At 35.3% G+C, this 17,831-nt stretch overlaps 1 protein-coding gene across 1 annotated transcript in view; it reads right to left on the bottom strand.

Annotated features, from left to right (window-relative positions):
- Positions 1 to 17,831, bottom strand: part of LOC138315818 (low-density lipoprotein receptor-related protein 5-like) — a 130,995-nt gene that overhangs the window by 63,682 nt on the left and 49,482 nt on the right. Inside the window, exons 3-4 of the mRNA XM_069257106.1 lie at positions 11,413 to 11,545; positions 11,027 to 11,201 (exon numbers count right to left, since the gene is read on the bottom strand). Of these exons, the coding sequence (XP_069113207.1) occupies positions 11,027 to 11,201; positions 11,413 to 11,545 (308 nt within the window). The remainder of the gene's footprint in view (positions 1 to 11,026; positions 11,202 to 11,412; positions 11,546 to 17,831) is intronic.

Genomic DNA, 17,831 nt, shown 5'->3' with positions numbered 1-17,831 from the left:
GGGTACCATGTGATCGGCCATGTCACCTTCACCTTTCCAAGTTGCTGCCTGCCAGGAATTGAACTCTGAGCCACCCTAAGGTGAAAGGTGAACGGCTAACTACCACAGCACACAAACACCAAATTATAGTTAATCTCATATCAAACCTTAATAAAGTTAAACCTTAAAAAGTGGCCATCTAAGGGACCAACAAAAATTGGCTGCTTATATATATAAGACAGGCACTTGGTTAAACCAGGTACAGCCAAATCATATAACTAGTAAGTAGATAGAGAGAGTTCACAGTAATGACATCCCAACAAACAAAATTGTGTACATCATTTAAAATTCATCAAGGACAGATAACTGAGGTAAGAAAACCCCATTATAGGACAGATCTGTACCTCCTACAGTGTTTTCCCAACTTTACTTACAAACCAATAAAATAGTACACTGAGCAGCACAATGGAACTCATGAATTCATCATCCAATATGTCTTTTACAGACAGGAATAAATGCATGCATTAGGTATAGTATTCCAAGCAAACGTTCTATTGATTGTGCGAGAGCGTATACTGATGAGTCAAGCTCTAATTGTGTATAATACAAAGTCTGTCAGGGTCCTTCAGCCTCCGCAGCTACGACGCCTTATCACAGTTTTTATCAGATTTCCGTTATTATTCTCCATAAGCATAAATTTTAAAAGATGTCATGCTAATTTTGAATATTTCCATATTACATGAAGAAGGGTATTCAGAAGTTCATTTTAAAATCGGAATCTAGATTGTATAAAAGCCATCAGATTTTACATGTTACAGAAGCAACATAGACTTTTTGTACTTCAGATATTGAATTAGATTTGTTTTGTATTAATATAGATCAGCGTCAATTGATTTTTCTGTAGTCCTAATACAAAAAGCAACAAAAATCAATAAAGACGATAGTGATTGACGGGAACGATTGAAGGTAAGGACAGTATTTAAAGGTTATTTTATGTTCATTTGATCAACTTTATATTCTTCAAAGCATTATCATTGGACACATACAATATACAGTAAATCCCCTATAACTCGAAGGGACCAGGTCAATAGTTCCTGGAATACACGGTATTCCACTCATCCGAAGTTGGTCACAATCAATCGTCAAAACATAGTCAAAATGTCTGGTCTCAAACTGTGTCAATGACATTTCAATTACTGTTATTTTCAGCATTTTGAATTTTAATGAAAGTGGTTTTTGATAGCAATATCAAATTAAAAAAAAAAATGTGTTACATAAAATGAGTGTTTGAAAATTTCTCCGATTCAACGAATATATAGTTTAATACTATTTATTTGATGATACAGGGATATATTTTAGTTCGACATGTGACATGAAATTTTACCTACAAAATAATGAACACCTATACCTAGGAAGATGAAATCCATTGCAATTATAAGTAATAAGGTTTAACGATTCATCATTTATAACAGTTCATTACATTCTTAAATGTTTTCTTTTTTCTGAAGCGCAATGTTTAAGAAAATATTAAAAGAATTAAATTAAATTGTTTCGAAAACAAAAAAGTAATTGTCAAATCAATGCAGGTGTTCCCTTTGTCATGAGGTAGCAGTACATGTATACATTAGCAGCAATATAGAGGGGAATGATCGGAGTCGATTATGATATCCACCGGCGGCTCCAGCAGCTGATAACACAGTTCTGGTCTATGAAATAATGAAGCTTGATAATCACTGCTATTTCTTCCTTGATTAAGTATGACGACGGACAGGTGAGTTAACGAACATTACACGTAAACGAGATAGTCTTGCTCTTTGATTTGACTGAGGATCAGTTTTATTTCATTACCTACTGGATCATACCTGATCAATACCATTAAACAAAGATGATTTATAGGGCTCAGCAAACTGATCTAGGAATTGTAAAAAACATATAAATCTTATATTAAAACAAAAAGATGATTTATAGGGCTCAGCAAACTGATCTAGGAATTGTAAATAACATATAAATCTTATATTAAAACAAAAAGATGATTTATAGGGCTCAGCAAACTGATCTAGGAATTGTAAATAACATATAAATCTTATATTAAAACACAAACAAAGATGATTTATAGGGCTCAGCAAACTGATCTAGGAATTGTAAATAACATATAAATCTTATATTAAAACACAAAGATGATCGATTTATAGGGCTCAGCAAACTGATCTAGGAATTGTAAATAACATATAAAACTTATATTAAAACACAAAGATGATGATTTATAGGGCTCAGCAAACTGATCTAGGAATTGTAAATAACATATAAATCTTATATTAAAACACAAAGATGATTTATAGGGCTCAGCAAACTGATCTAGGAATTGTAAATAACATATAAAACTTATATTAAAACACAAAGATGATCGATTTATAGGGCTCAGCAAACTGATCTAGGAATTGTAAATAACATATAAATCTTATATTAAAACACAAAGATGATCGATTTATAGGGCTCAGCAAACTGATCTAGGAATTGTAAATAACATATAAAACTTATATTTAAACACAAACAAAGATGATTTATAGGGCTCAGCAAACTGATCTAGGAATTGTAAATAACATATAAATCTTATATTAAAACACAAAGATGATTTATAGGGCTCAGCAAACTGATCTAGGAATTGTAAATAACATATAAATCTTATATTAAAACACAAAGATGATTTTATAGGGCTCAGCAAACTGATCTAGGAATTGTAAATAACATATAAAACTTATATTAAAACACAAACAAAGATGATTTATAGGGCTCAGCAAACTGATCTAGGAATTGTAAATAACATATAAATCTTATACTAAAACACAAAGATGATTTATAGGGCTCAACAAACTGATCTAGGAATTGTAAATAACATATAAATCTTATATAAAAACACAAAGTCATGATCGATTTATAGGGCTCAGCAAACTGATCTAGGAATTGTAAATAACATATAAAAATTATATTTAAACACAAACAAAGATGATTTATAGGGCTCAACAAACTGATCTAGGAATTGTAAATAACATATAAATCTTATATTAAAACACAAAGATGATGATTTATAGGGCTCAGCAAACTGATCTAGGAATTGTAAATAACATATAAATCTTATATTAAAACACAACAAAGATGATTTATAGGGCTCAGCAAACTGATCTAGGAATTGTAAATAACATATAAATCTTATATTAAAACACAAACAAGATGATTTATAGGGCTCAGCAAACTGATCTAGGAATTGAATCAAGGCAACCTCTTAGTTATTCACAAGGTTTATTTTAGCCTATTTGACCCCTGTGACCTTGAATAAAGGTCATAGGGCATTTATTTGAACAGACTTGGTAGCCCTTCATCCATGCATCCTGCAGGCCCAATATCAGTACCCTAGGCCTTCTGGTTCTTGAGAAGAAATCGTTTAAAGATTTTAGCCTATTTGACCCCTATGACCTTGAAAGAAGGTCAAGGTCATTTATTTGAACAAACTTGGTAGCCCTTCATCCCAGCATTCTACAGGCCTAATATCAGGTCTCTAGGCCTCTTAGTTATTCACAAGAAGTTGTTTAAAGGATTTTAGCCTATTTGACCCCGTTGACCTTGAATGAAGGTCAAGGTCATTTATTTGAACAAACTTGGTAGCCCTTCATCCCAGCATGTCACAGGCCCAATATCAGTACCCTGGGCCTTCTGGTTCTCGAGAAGAAGTCTTTTAAATATTTTAGCCTATTTGACCCCTTTGACCTTGAATGAAGGTCAAGGTCATTCATTTGAACAAACTTGGTAGCCCTTCATCCCAGCATGCCACAGGCCTAATATCAGGTCTCTAGGCCTCTTAGTTATTCACAAGAAGTTGTTTAAAGGATTTTAGCCTATTTGACCCCTGTGACGAATGAAGGTCAAGGTCATTTATTTGAACAAACTTGGTAGCCCTTCATCCCAGCATCCTACAGGCCCAAAATCAGTACCCTAGGCCTTCTGGTTCTTGAGAAGAAGTTGTTTAAAGGATTTTAGCCTATTTGACCCCTTTGACCTTGAATGAAGGTCAAGGTCATTCATTTGAACAAACTTGGTAGCCCTTCATCCCAGCATGTCACAGGCCCAATATCAGTACCCTGGGCCTTCTGGTTCTCGAGAAGAAGTGGTTTAAAGACTTTAGCCTATTTGACCCCTTTGACCTTGAATGAAGATCAAGGTCATTGATTTGAACAAACTTGGTAGCCCTTCATCCCAGCATGCCACAGGCCTAATATCAGGTCTCTAGGCCTCTTAGTTATTCACAAGAAGTTGTTTAAAGGATTTTAGCCTATTTGACCCCTGTGACCTTGAATGAAGGTCAAGGTCATTTATTTGAACAAACTTGGTAGCCCTTCATCCCAGCATCCTACAGGCCCAATATCAGTACCCTGGGCCTTGTGGTTCTTGAGAAGAAGTTGTTTACAGATTTTAGCCTTTTTGACCCCTTTGACCTTGAATGAAGGTCAAGGTCATTCATTTGAACAAACTTGGTAGCCCTTCATCCCAGCATGCCACAGGCCTAATATCAGGTCTCTAGACCTCTTAGTTATTCACAAGAAGTTGTTTAAAGGATTTTAGCCTATTTGACCCCTGTGACCTTAAATGAAGGTCAAGGTCATTTATTTGAACAAACTTGGTAGCCCTTTATCCCAGCATCCTACAGGCTGAATATCAGAACCCTGGGCCTTCTGGTTTTTGAGAAGAAGTCGTTTAAAGATTTTAGCCTATTTGACCCTTGTGACCTTGAATGAAGATCAAGGTCATTCATTTGAACAAACTTGGTAGCCCTTCATCCCAGCAACCTGCAGGCCAAATATGAGTACCCTGGGCCTTCCGGTTATTGAGAAGAAGCCGTTTGAATGAAAAGTTTACGGACGGCGGACGGCGGACGGCGGATGGCGGACGGCGCATGATGACAATAGGTCATCCTGACCCTTTGGGTCAGATGACCTAATAAAATATAAATCTTATATTAAAACACAAAGATGATTTATAGGGCTCAGCAAACTTATCTAGGAATTGTAAATAACATATAAATCTTATATTAAAACACAAGCAAAGATGATTTATAGGGCTCAGCAAACTGATCTAGGAATTGTAAATAACACATATAAAACTTATATTAAAACACAAACAAAGATGATTTATAGGGCTCAGCAAACTGATCTAGGAATTGTAAATAACATATAAATCTTTATAAAAAACACAAAGATGATCGATTTATAGGGCTCAGCAAACTGATCTAGGAATTGTGAATAACATATAAATCTTATATTAAAACACAAAGATGATTTATAGGGCTCAGCAAACTGATCTAGGAATTGTAAATAACATATAAATCTTTATATTAAAACACAAAGATGATCGATTTATAGGGCTCAGCAAACTGATCTAGGAATTGTAAATAACATATAAATCTTATATTAAAACACAAACAAAGATGATTTATAGGGCTCAGCAAACTGATCTAGGAATTGTAAATAACATATAAATCTTATATTAAAACGCAAGCAAAGATGATTTATAGGGCTCAGCAAACTGATCTAGGAATTGTAAATAACATATAAATCTTATATTAAAACACAAACAAAGATGATTTATAGGGCTCAGCAAACTGATCTAGGAATTGTAAATAACATATAAATCTTATATTAAAACACAAACAAAGATGATTTATAGGGCTCAGCAAACTGATCTAGGAATTGTAAATAACATATAAATCTTATATTAAAACACAAGCAAAGATGATTTATAGGGCTCAGCAAACTGATCTAGGAATTGTAAATAACATATAAAACTTATATTAAAACACAAACAAAGATGATTTATAGGGCTCAGCAAACTGATCTAGGAATTGTAAATAACATATAAATCTTATATTAAAACACATACAATATACAGTAAAACCCCTATAACTCGAAGGGACCAGGTCAATAGTTCCTGGAATACACGGTATTCCACTCATCCGAAATACTAAAACACAAAGATGATTTATAGGGCTCAGCAAACTGATCTAGGAATTGCAAATAACATGTAAATCTTATATTAAAACACAAAGATGATTTATAGGGCTCAGCAAACTGATCTAGGAATTGCAAATAACATGTAAATCTTATATTAAAACACAAACAATGATGACGATTAAATGTTTCATGATTTCAAGCATCAAATTATCATCTACCTTGCTGCTAAAAAAGGTTTATTTTGTTTTGTATGCCCTATAAAGTTAAGGATGTGACAATGGTTTAGAAGTGGAGAAAACTACCTGGTGATAAGCTACCAATCATGGGTTTAAATAACAACAAAGAGAAGGAGATCTACAGTGAGAAATTGGAGAGTTGGCACCTAATGACCAAAGCTTATGACAAAAAGTTTAATGATCAATCATAGATCAAGATCAATTCTCCATGATGTCATGGCATTCTTATAAAATAAGGACTATAATGTTGATAGATTACAGTATAATGCAGAACAAATTCTTCTTCAGAATATACATCTATAATGAAGAAATTTGATTTTCAGATTTCATATACAATTGAGACTTCTATCTAGAACATATTTTAGAAATTTTGGTTTGAAAATTCTTCATAAGGAAATTCTGGAAAATTCCATTTCAAGAACGAAGAAGTTATTCTATGTGGAATCAACTCTATAACATCACAAAGTATTTCAAAAACAAGGTCTACTTTGGAAAATAGTTATAATCTTTGACTTGATCGGTATAAACTTCAGCAAAACTGGTCCAACTGTCTCTACTGTAGCTTAATTGTGACTTATGTCCTGGTGCATAGAAACATCCAATATACCCTCTCTATCTAAGAACACTGTCTAGTCTGCAAAAATTGGAAATACTAGTAATATATTATTGATAACTGAACAGGGTAACCACAAAAAAATCACATAAAACCCGTCATAAAGTAAGTTTTGAGATGAATAAATCAATCAGAATGTGCTTAAATGCTGTGTGTCTTGGCGGTCTATGAATTTTACAGTTTTACAGGGATGGCGACACCAACCAGAGTGTTAATATGTACATGTACCGACGTTATAAGATAATCATTTCCACTGCTTCACCACTGCTTCTGAATCCATACAGCTCCTATACTGAATTCTGACGTCTCTGAAGCTTTCTGCCAATATTAACTGTCATCTATGTACTGAAAGATACTAAAACCTTATCTTCACATACCTCAAAAGTGCTTCAACTGCAGCAGACAGAAGCCACAGGCTTTGATAATGCACACACATATATATATAATCTATATACTTGTATCGATGTTTCTCCTTGTGCCCTGAAGGAATTTGTTAGGGAATAAAACAGCAGGGCATTAAACCATCATGGTTCTTAAGGTTAAATGACTTGTTTGAAGTTTAACGACAGTCAAACATTAAAATGATGCTGGTAGAATGGTGACATATTTGTGTAAGTACATGAGATCCTCTCCTTCCATACATCACTAGACATTTGTATGGACTCAGCATATACAACACACAACAACCACACTAATGCTTTATAGTACCATTAAAATACATATAGAAATCCAAGAGGTCTGCATCATATCTCTGGTCATTTTGGTTTTTGAGAAGACATTTTTTTTAAAGATTTTAATAAGGTATCAAATAATATGCACATTAGATCTAAATTGGTAGCCCAACCCAACCTGTGACGTTACATGCCAATATAATTGTAAATAAATAGCAAAGGTCATGGTACAAGTTCAGTTGTCCTTCAAGCAGACCTGGCCCCGATTTTTCGAAACAAACTTCAGTCAAAAACTTACTTAAGTCAATTTGATTCACATAAGTTACAGAAGGAGAAAAACTTAAGTTTTTACTTAAGTCTGTACCTTTGTTTCGAGAAATCGGGGCCAGGTGGCAAGACTTGAAGATTAATTTTAATTATAAGTACTATATTTCTACTTTTATTATGATCTTAAATTCATGACCAATATCTTTCTTATTGGTCCAACACAATCTTTCCTTCCATTTCTAAGTTCCCTACATGAGTCGGGAGAGCGACCTTCAGTGAGATTCTGAGATTCTATAATGGAAGTGAGTGAAGCCTTGAGGGTGTAAACTCTTGCACCACCTCACTTTGCTAGGGAAATAAGATTCAATTAAAACCTAACAAACAGTTAAACTGGTAAACTTGAAAATATTACTTCTGTTTTGGAAGACGTAGGACAGTTGTTCTGTTAATCAACCATCTAGACATTTCACCTGGGATACCGCAATCACAAATCTAATTCTACAAATTGAACGAGAACATCATACTGTGGTGTTCCCTGACAAACACCCAGTCCACTGCATTTCATTGGTGTGCAGTCTGACGCACCTCCATAACACTAAGGTAAAACATACATCGATCACGAATCAAGCGTAATTTGGCTTTGTCTACCAATGATTGTGTTATATGTCCTGTAGGTATAATCTGTCTACGAGGACTGTCCTAGTCTGTCGTTGTTTTATAAACGTTAGCCTGCCAAGGTCTGTCCTATTAAGACGTTCTTTGTAATGAGGGCTCAAATCCAGTCACAATTTAAATTAATTCTAATGCTTTTCAGTTGATTTGTGGTTATTTAATCTTTCTCCTTAGTGGCGTCTATCAGACAATTTCAATTCTGAAGAACTGGGAGTTACAGATAGATGTCTATGTACAAAAATAGGAATTCATTTTGTGATGTAATGAAGGCCAAATTAAGACTACTGATTGATATATTAACAGTTAGAGGAGCTCTGTCTGAACCGTCCCCCGTCAAGGTGAACACAACACTGTTCCTGCTTACTCAGCTGATGGAAGAGCTCATTAAACAACTTTGGTGTCTGAGTTAAAACTAGGTAGAGATCGATCTGCCATTCCACCTCCAATCCATTAATGGATATTTATCGAAGAAAAGAAAAACAATCTGAAGTGCTTCATGTCCTTGAAAAGACTGAAAAATTCCATTTGTGCTTAATTAAAAGGTCTTTTTTAATCTGTTTTTTTTAAATGATGTTTATTTTCTGATGAATTTTTGTATATTATTTGAAAATTATTTTTTGGCAAAGTCTAATGGTATCAAAGATAACTTTCATCAAGATGTCATGGGTTGGCCATTGGGATTGATAATTTTTGGGGAAATTAAAAGCTTTTAAAAGTAATACTCCTTAGGCTCACCTAGAAGATAATAACCCATGCATTAAATATACCATTTTGTTTCTTCATTGGCTTTTTTCAAAACTAAAAAATTCACTGCATATTCTCTTCAGAAGTTCCATCATTAACCCAAGACTCCTCTGTAGTTACTGGTAGTAACTTTGTTTGGCTAGCTCTATGGCATCCAGATTCGGCATGTCCTATGATGCGTGTGATTCTGTTAAATTTATGTAAAGCCCATATATCCTATGTCTTTTATACTGAATTTTTCTTTTACTTATTTGGCTAATTTCTTGCATTGAACATCTGTCATGGCCTCTTTGAAGAAAATAAATTCAAGGTTATTCTGATGGTTTAAAAAAAATACATTTAGGAATAAGCAGCGTCTGAGGTGGATCCTGATGTCTCTGGCTGACAAAGGCATCACATGACAAATGGGTCACACCAATCACAGACCAGGAAGGCAAGTTTTGTCATGGCAACTTGGTGGTTTGTTATGCAATGTTTGTAGATCTCTTTGAACATCAATTTTGAAAACAGTTTTGTGAACTGAGCCCTTGATTATTTAGTTTCTGGTTGATTTTTTTTTTTTTTTTTTTTTTTTTTTTTTTGTATATAGTTACATAAACACTTTTTTTTTTATTTGTAAAGAAATGCACACCAGTATCTTTTTCACCCTAAAAACCCTTTTAAATAAATGTTGTGGGCCGCACATTAACCTTTATCTGGAGAGTTTTAGCACTAAAACCTTGGTTTTAGCTACTTCAGTGGTCCCTATGGACTCATTTACATGAATGCATCACCTTTTTACTGCGTAACACATATGCAAATTAAAAAAACCCACACACATATGATTTTGAAAGGCCTGATAGAATGTTTTATGTGTTAATAGATCTGTGACTGTTTCATTATCATCTAGGATATAAAAACCATAGACACCAAAATCATAAAGCTATATATAGCAACAGCTACTTCAAAAGTAACAATAATATGGAACATATCGATTTATAGATGTTCATATACATTATCACATAGAAAATGCTATATATAGTTTGAAAGAAATTTCTGCCTATTTTAAAATATACGTTAATGTCCATCATACATATGACAAAATCAAACCCTTTATACAGAAAGCACATCCATTCCGATTTTAGCACCATATAGTACATTTAGTGATTTGATTGTGTTTATAAGCTTTGTATTGTACATTCACAGCGATATCAGCAGGAAGAATAGATAATCATCAGTCTACTAGCGAGAACTTGACAGTCATCAAAGAGGAGCCCAGACTCATGCTTTATCATTAGTGAGGATCCACAGCCCAAATGTCCTGCAGCAAATTGATATTGTGACAGTACATGGCCACCATGCTATAAGGAACATCTATCTTGTGGTGTAATTCACTTTCTTCAGGCATTGTACATATAGGAATTGTTCATTGTATCTCACGGTACAGAGATATACAGAGGTATGCATGGACCGAACTACCGCTAGTAATTTGTTCTCTGTCAGACAGAGTCTTAGATTTCTACTTCTTTGTCTTCTGGATCAGACATAGAGGTGATACTAACGAGTATTAGATATCATTGGAGTCGTGATGAAATCGACTATTGTATAACATCAGACTTCCTCAAAAAAATGTTTACAAACTGCGCAGAAGTCAGATTACTATTGTCTGATATTATCCTATTCACCCTTGAAATTGTCAATGAACTGTTCCAACCATAGAATCAGATCAGTTCAAATGTGTCTTTAGGAGTGAACAAATTAGACTGAAGGATAAAATCTTAACAAGAACAACAAATAAAGAATTTTTTCTGCCCATGACTTCTGAAAAATAAGCATCTCTGTGACCCTGATTAGACTTTTACTTACCCGAGGACAGGGTCCACCACGATACCCCTTGGCTCTTCATTACTCGTCAGGGATACAAGAATTTTGCGCCCACTGCCATCATAGTTTGCTATCTCAAGCGTTCTTCGTTTGGCGTCGGTCCAGTAAATATGATTAGAGGCCCAGTCGAGAGTCAGTCCATTTACTTCCTGTATGTCTGTATAAAGCCAATATTAAATCAAATCTAATTTCTATATTTTCATTCAAATACATTTCATTGAGCTGTTTCAATTTATTCAAATAACAAGATTAACCACAAAAAGTGGCTGACTGCAGGGCTTCTTAATCTGGTCAATATGTTTTATTTCAAGAGGTATGCCCCCTCCCTACTATATGTCAATAATCTATTATTTTAGATAATCACCAACCTGCTGTTAGCAGACGAGCACCCTGCCCCTCCAGATCAGAAGTGTATAAACCACGATGGTCAGCGCTGATATCTGACCAGAACAGGACATTGTCTGTAGTGTCCACCGCCAGGCCAATAATCTTCGCAAGAGGCTGTTAAAACAATGGAGGCAATTAGCATCAAAATCAAGTACAATGGTAGCTTTATAATGGAAATATAATCTTGATGATAAATATATTAATAACAACTGTTAATGGAGAATGCAATTGTGCATGTGTTTTGCAAATGTGTTTTAATTTAAATTTGTGTTATATATTTTCTTTTGAAAGACAAACCTAATTTGTAGTGCTATCTCACTGAAGCATACTGACAATGATAGCTCTATTATTGTAGGTACATGCATCCCACCATGTCACCCTAGCGAATGTTAAGTAGGAGTATAAAAACTATATACCATTTGGGGCTTATATATAACTCCAACACCAAAATTGTGTCAGCTTCAACAGAAATATCGGGGGATTTATGGAAAATGTGAAAAGATTAACGCCCAAATTGTAATCAAACAATTGTGAGGATTAATCCTAGAAATTTTTACCATGTCTACTAGCTGAAGCAGGGAAAGTATCTCAACTTGATGTTTTTAATATCATTTTACCGAAACTTTACACAGCAGTTACCATAAATGTATTCCCACCAAATATGGCTTGATTTATCAATATTATTCAATGAAAATACGTCATCACATCACCAACAGTAATAAAGTGTTACATACTGGTGTGTACCCTTTAAGATAGTGTTAACTTTTGTAACTGTGCTATGTCTCCTAATACCCTTCCTGTTATTGTGGAAGCCTATCGCTGATCATACATCTCGTTTGGTGTTAAAAGTAATGACACCACGCCCCATAGATGCAACGCTGTCCAAAACACTTCCAACAGAGACCCAACATGCTCATCATTTGTTGTTGTCCCTTGAGGATAAGCATTGATTAAAGCTAGTGCCTGCTTTAATTACCTCCTAAAGAAGAGAGTTCCTGCAAGGGAATTAATTGGTATTGACAGATTGTGCTCTAAAATGACATGCTTGATTTAACAACAGAGATGATAGAATATCATATCTGCACACCACCGTACCACACCAACTTAATCCACAAGTTGCCAGGCACGACACTTTTGTCTGTCATAACCAATTACACTTTTCTGATCCTGAAGTGTGTTGTACCGTGTAAATGTGCCGATTTTTGTAATGCTATGTTACTTCCAATTTTCTACTACCAATGTAATAAATCATTTTATAGAAATCATCATGTCAAAGAAAAATTAAAAGATTAATTATTCTACAAAGTAAAACTTGCAAAGCAAGCATTTTATTTTTTTCCCTCCCATTCAGGCTTCATCTTTGATAAATACCCCTTAAAAGCAGTTTGTCAATGTAAGAGATATATGGATCTTGGAGTTTGATAAATTGCAAATCTTCCATCCATAAAATAAACTGTTGGCACTGTAGAGTGATGGCAAACTAGAGATTTTTTGCTTGAATAATTTATCAACTTCAGAACATTTCGAAAAGAATGCCTTAATTAAAACAGTGTTCAATGAAGGTTACAAACAATGATAAACTAATATTGAATATTTCAAAGCAGGCTTAGACTTAAGGGGAAACAACTGGCTCAAAGGAGATAACTTCATTATCAGATGGGAAATACTTGTTTTAAAATTGAAGAAGAAAGGTGAAGGTCGAAAATGAAACAGTATACATGTGACAGGCATCTGATTATAAAGAGAGACAATTTGACTGGCAATAAGGAGACAACTAATATTAGATGATAGGAATATGGGCTGAAATAAAGAAGGTCATTAGTTGTACGGATAATAATTTCTTTTTTACTTTATGATATAGCTGCAAATTTTATTGTCGTTCAAGAAATAAATCAAAGTTTATCAATAAAGAGAAGGCCAGGTGAAATCAAAATGATCATGATAACTTTAAGTCAACAGGAGGGTAACTTGGCATAAAGCATCATGTCACTTCACTTTATCGGAGCAAATGTCTATAAGGGGAGATAACTGGTAAAACTGATCAAGTGAATCTTAGTTGTCAAGATCTTTTATTGTATGGAACATAATTGGTAGCAAATATTTTATAACTTAAAGGGACAATTCAGTGAGGCTAATTCGTTACATAACCACGAAGCAAAATGTGACATAATTGTATTTATCTACATTCCTTATGAAGCAAATGACAAGAAATAGTGACAAATTCCACAACATTGTAAGTATAATGATTAATACCATTGAAATTCCAAATCGTTGATCAATACGATTAAGCAGGTACAACATCTACGCTGTACCCTTACCTGAGTCAAAGTCACGCATGTTAAACAAATGCAATACATTACCACTGAGGAGTTGATGAAGTAATTTTTAGACAAGAACATGCATCTAATAATGTTAACACAACTGTAAGAGCATTTTGAGAAGTTATAGACAAAAAATTCTTTACTACACAGGCAAGAGTCAGGGTTCGGCATACAAGGCTATGTGTAATGGCGATTGAACATTTCACATACAAATGACTACAGTGGGCTTTTCATGCATATCACAGTAAAACCAACTAATCTAATTTCCATTAGAACTGGGTTTTTTTCAAAATATGTGCAAGTTTTAATGTACTCTTAGACCGAATTGCCCCTTTAAAGGAAAGAAAACTATATAACGTACTAATTGTTATTTTCGTAAGGGCAGAGATTTTTGAGATTTCGCTGGATATTGCAATGGTCATGAAAAATTTCATCTAAGAAATATTGACAAGTGGATTAATATAATATATAACCCTTATAGCCAGACTGCAAAATTTTTGCATCGCTAAAATTCAATTTTCTTGATTGTAGTCAAAATCATGAAAATTTTGACCAATGGAAAGAATGAATATACAGTAATACAGATACTGATTTAAGTGCCACAATGTACCTTAATACATCTCTTTACTGATGTGAAAATACCAACTATACATCTACACTCGTAATAAGATACGACTTGTCTTAAGACAAACAGCCTTAAAGAGAGCCAATGAAAGAGCTTGAGGTAATAAACAATAAAGGGAACCATAATACACTTCACTGGAGAAAAACGGTCAACAGAGGAAATAGGAGGTCTTCAAAGCAACTAAGTGGGCATTGGAGAAGACTGACCACTGACTTTATTAAAGATGCGCCACCGCTGACAAATGATATTTTTTCACTACCAAAAACAGGAGCTGATTTAGTATTTTCTTCAGTTACAAAAATTACTTACTTTACACCATACTATCATTGAGAAGTTTGAACTTCTAAGTTTACTTCAAGTTAACAAGAGGCCCAGAGGGCCTGTATCGCTCACCTGGTTTTTAATGCCAGGAAATGTTCTGAATACAGATTCATTGTTTCTTTTCTGATGGAATTTGAATATTCACCTCTAATTCCCCTATTGGGCCCCGCCCCTCCTGCTCTCGGAGGGTCAGAGCCAAAATTTATACAAACTCTGTGGCCCTTCCCCCAAGAATTTATGTGGCCAAATTTGGTCACAATCCATGCAGAACTCTAGGACAAGTAGCTATTTATAGGATTTACTTCTAATTCCCCTATTGGGCCCCGCCCTTGCTGCCCCCAGGGGGTCAGAGCCAAAATTTATACAAGTTCTGTTCCCCTTCCCCCAAGGATGTATATAGCCAAATTTGGTCACAATCCATGCAGAACTCTAGGACAATTAGCGATTTATAGGATTTACCTCTAATTCTATTATTGGGCCCCGCCCTGCTGCCCCCAGGGGGGTCAGAGCCAGAATTTATAAAAGTTCTGTTCCCCTTCCCCCAAGGATGTTTGTGGCCAAATTAGGTCACAATCTGTGCAGAACTCTAGGACATGTAGCGATTTATAGGATTTACCTCAATTTCCCCTAATGGGTCCCACCCCTCCTGCCCCCCGGGGTCAGAGCCAAAATTTATACAAACTCTGTGGCCCTTTCCCCATGGATGTTTCTGGCCAAATTTGGTCACAATTCATGCAGAACTGTATGACTAGTAGCGATTTAAAGTATTTACCTCTATTTCCCCTATTGGGCAACGCACCTCCTGCCCTCTGGGGGTCAGAGCCAAAATTTATACAAATTCTTTTCCCATTCAACCAAGGATGTTACTGGCCAAATTTGGTTACATTCCATGCAAAACTCTATAACTAGTAGCGATTTAAAGGATTTTCTTCTATTTCCCTACTGGGCCCCGCCCCTCCTGCCCCCGGGGGTTCAGAGCCAAAATTTATACAAACTATATGCCCCTTCCCCTAAGGATGTTTCTGGCCAAATTTGGTTACAATCCATGCAGAACTCTATGACTAGTAGCGATTTAAAGGATTTGCCTGTATTTCCTCTACTGGGCCCGCCCCTCCTGCCCCGGGGGGTCAGAGCCAAAATTTATACAACCTCCATTTCCCTTCCCCCAAGGATGTTTCAGGTCAAATTTGGTTAGAATTCATGCAGAACTCTATGACTAGTAGCGATTTAAAGGATTTACCTCTATTTCCCCTACTGGGCCCCACCCCTCCTGCCCCCAGGGGGTCAGAGCCAAAATTTATACAAACTCAATTCCCCTTCTCTCAAGGATGTTTCTGGCCAACTTTGTTTACATTCAATGCAGAACACTATGACTAGTAGCGATTTAAAGGATTTGCCTCTATTTCGATCCCCCTACTGGGCCCTGCCCCTCCTGCCCCCGAGGGTCAGAGCCAAAATTTATACAAACTCTATGCCCCTTCCCCGAAGGATGTTTCTGGCCAAATTTGGTTAGAATCAATGCAGAACTCTATAATGACTTGTAGTGATTTAAAGGAAATGACAGACGGACGGCGGACGACGGACAACGGACGCGGTGCCATGACATCAGCTCACCACCCCTTCGGGCCAGGTGAGTTTAAATTATGAAAAATAATTAATTGCATCCGGAAAAAATTCCGTGGCACGTATATCCTGTATGGAATGAAGTACTGATTGCCGTGCACCAAAGGCGAAATAAATTATTTCATTTCATTTTTTGTTTTAATTAGGCATATATATACATGATTAAACATCAATTATTGTTCAAATGATGAATATCATTTATGCTCTGTAGGCAATGGAGCTTCTTTATCTGATATCAAAGAAGATATGGGTAGATAACTGGTAAAAAGGGGAGACAATTTCATGGACAATTTGTCAATAGGTTTACTTATTATTTTGCCATTGTACGACTGCTGTGTCTCCATACTGCCCACAAGCAAGAGACATAACCAAATCAGCATTATCATTGAACAAAACCACCAAGACTAAATATTGCTGAGACATTTAAATGTCAACTCCTAACAGTAAAGGTCGTCAGAGAAAACCTATCCTCTATTGTCATGTTGTGACCCAAACTTGGCTATCAGAAGGGCAAAGACATTTGTCTTGTTCAGGCTGATAAATCATGCTTCAGACAATGAAACTTGTGGCTATCATAAGGCCACACTGTTTATTTGACCTGAACCAAATCAACAAATCACTAGATCCTGTCATCAATTAGAAATTGATTTAATACATAGAAACCTTTTAACAATTAATATGAGACGAGTTACCAAAGATATCATTAATTTTAGACAATAACCAAGACATATCAATAAAACTTTATAATTGTTTATTCTGTATTAGTTGTAATTGTTCCCAATTTCCCTATAACTTCATGAACCATTTAAACTTTTATGCACCATTGGAGCTAATTAAAACAAATATGGTATACATCATTAGATAACTAACAGACTGTCAGTGACAATCAGCATTGGCAATTTGCTTAGAGTCAACTGAAGTAATCCTAGGGATATAGCGCACTTGAAACTGTAGGCACTATCTTTTATATAGAGACAGAATTAGCTCTAATGTTACCATATGCTAAACTGCTTCTTATCACATCGCTCAACATGCAAGTTAATGCAGGGAAGCAAAATAAACCTGGTGTGGAATATACATAATATTCCTACAGTCAAACATGGTGTGGAATATACTATAACATCCCTACAGTCAAACCTGGTGTGGAATATACTATAACATCCCTACAGTCAAACCTGGTGTGGAATATACAATAATATTCCTACAGTCAAACCTGGTGTGGAATATACTATAACATCCCTACAGTCAAACCTGGTGTGGAATATACTATAACATCCCTACAGTCAAACCTGGTGTGGAATATACAATAATATTCCTACAGTCAAACCTGGTGTGGAATATACAATAACATCCCTACAGTCAAACCTGGTGTGGAATATACTATAACATCCCTACAGTCAAACCTGGTGTGGAATATACTATAACATCCCTACAGTCAAACCTGGTGTGGAATATACAATAATATTCCTACAGTCAAACCTGGTGTGGAATATACAATAATATTCCTACA

The sequence above is a fragment of the Argopecten irradians genome, chromosome 2, assembly GCF_041381155.1.
Source record: "Argopecten irradians isolate NY chromosome 2, Ai_NY, whole genome shotgun sequence".
Lineage (NCBI taxonomy): Eukaryota > Metazoa > Mollusca > Bivalvia > Pectinida > Pectinidae > Argopecten > Argopecten irradians.
The sequence above is the reverse complement of the archived record's forward strand: the minus strand, read 5'-3'. Positions and strand labels throughout refer to the sequence as shown.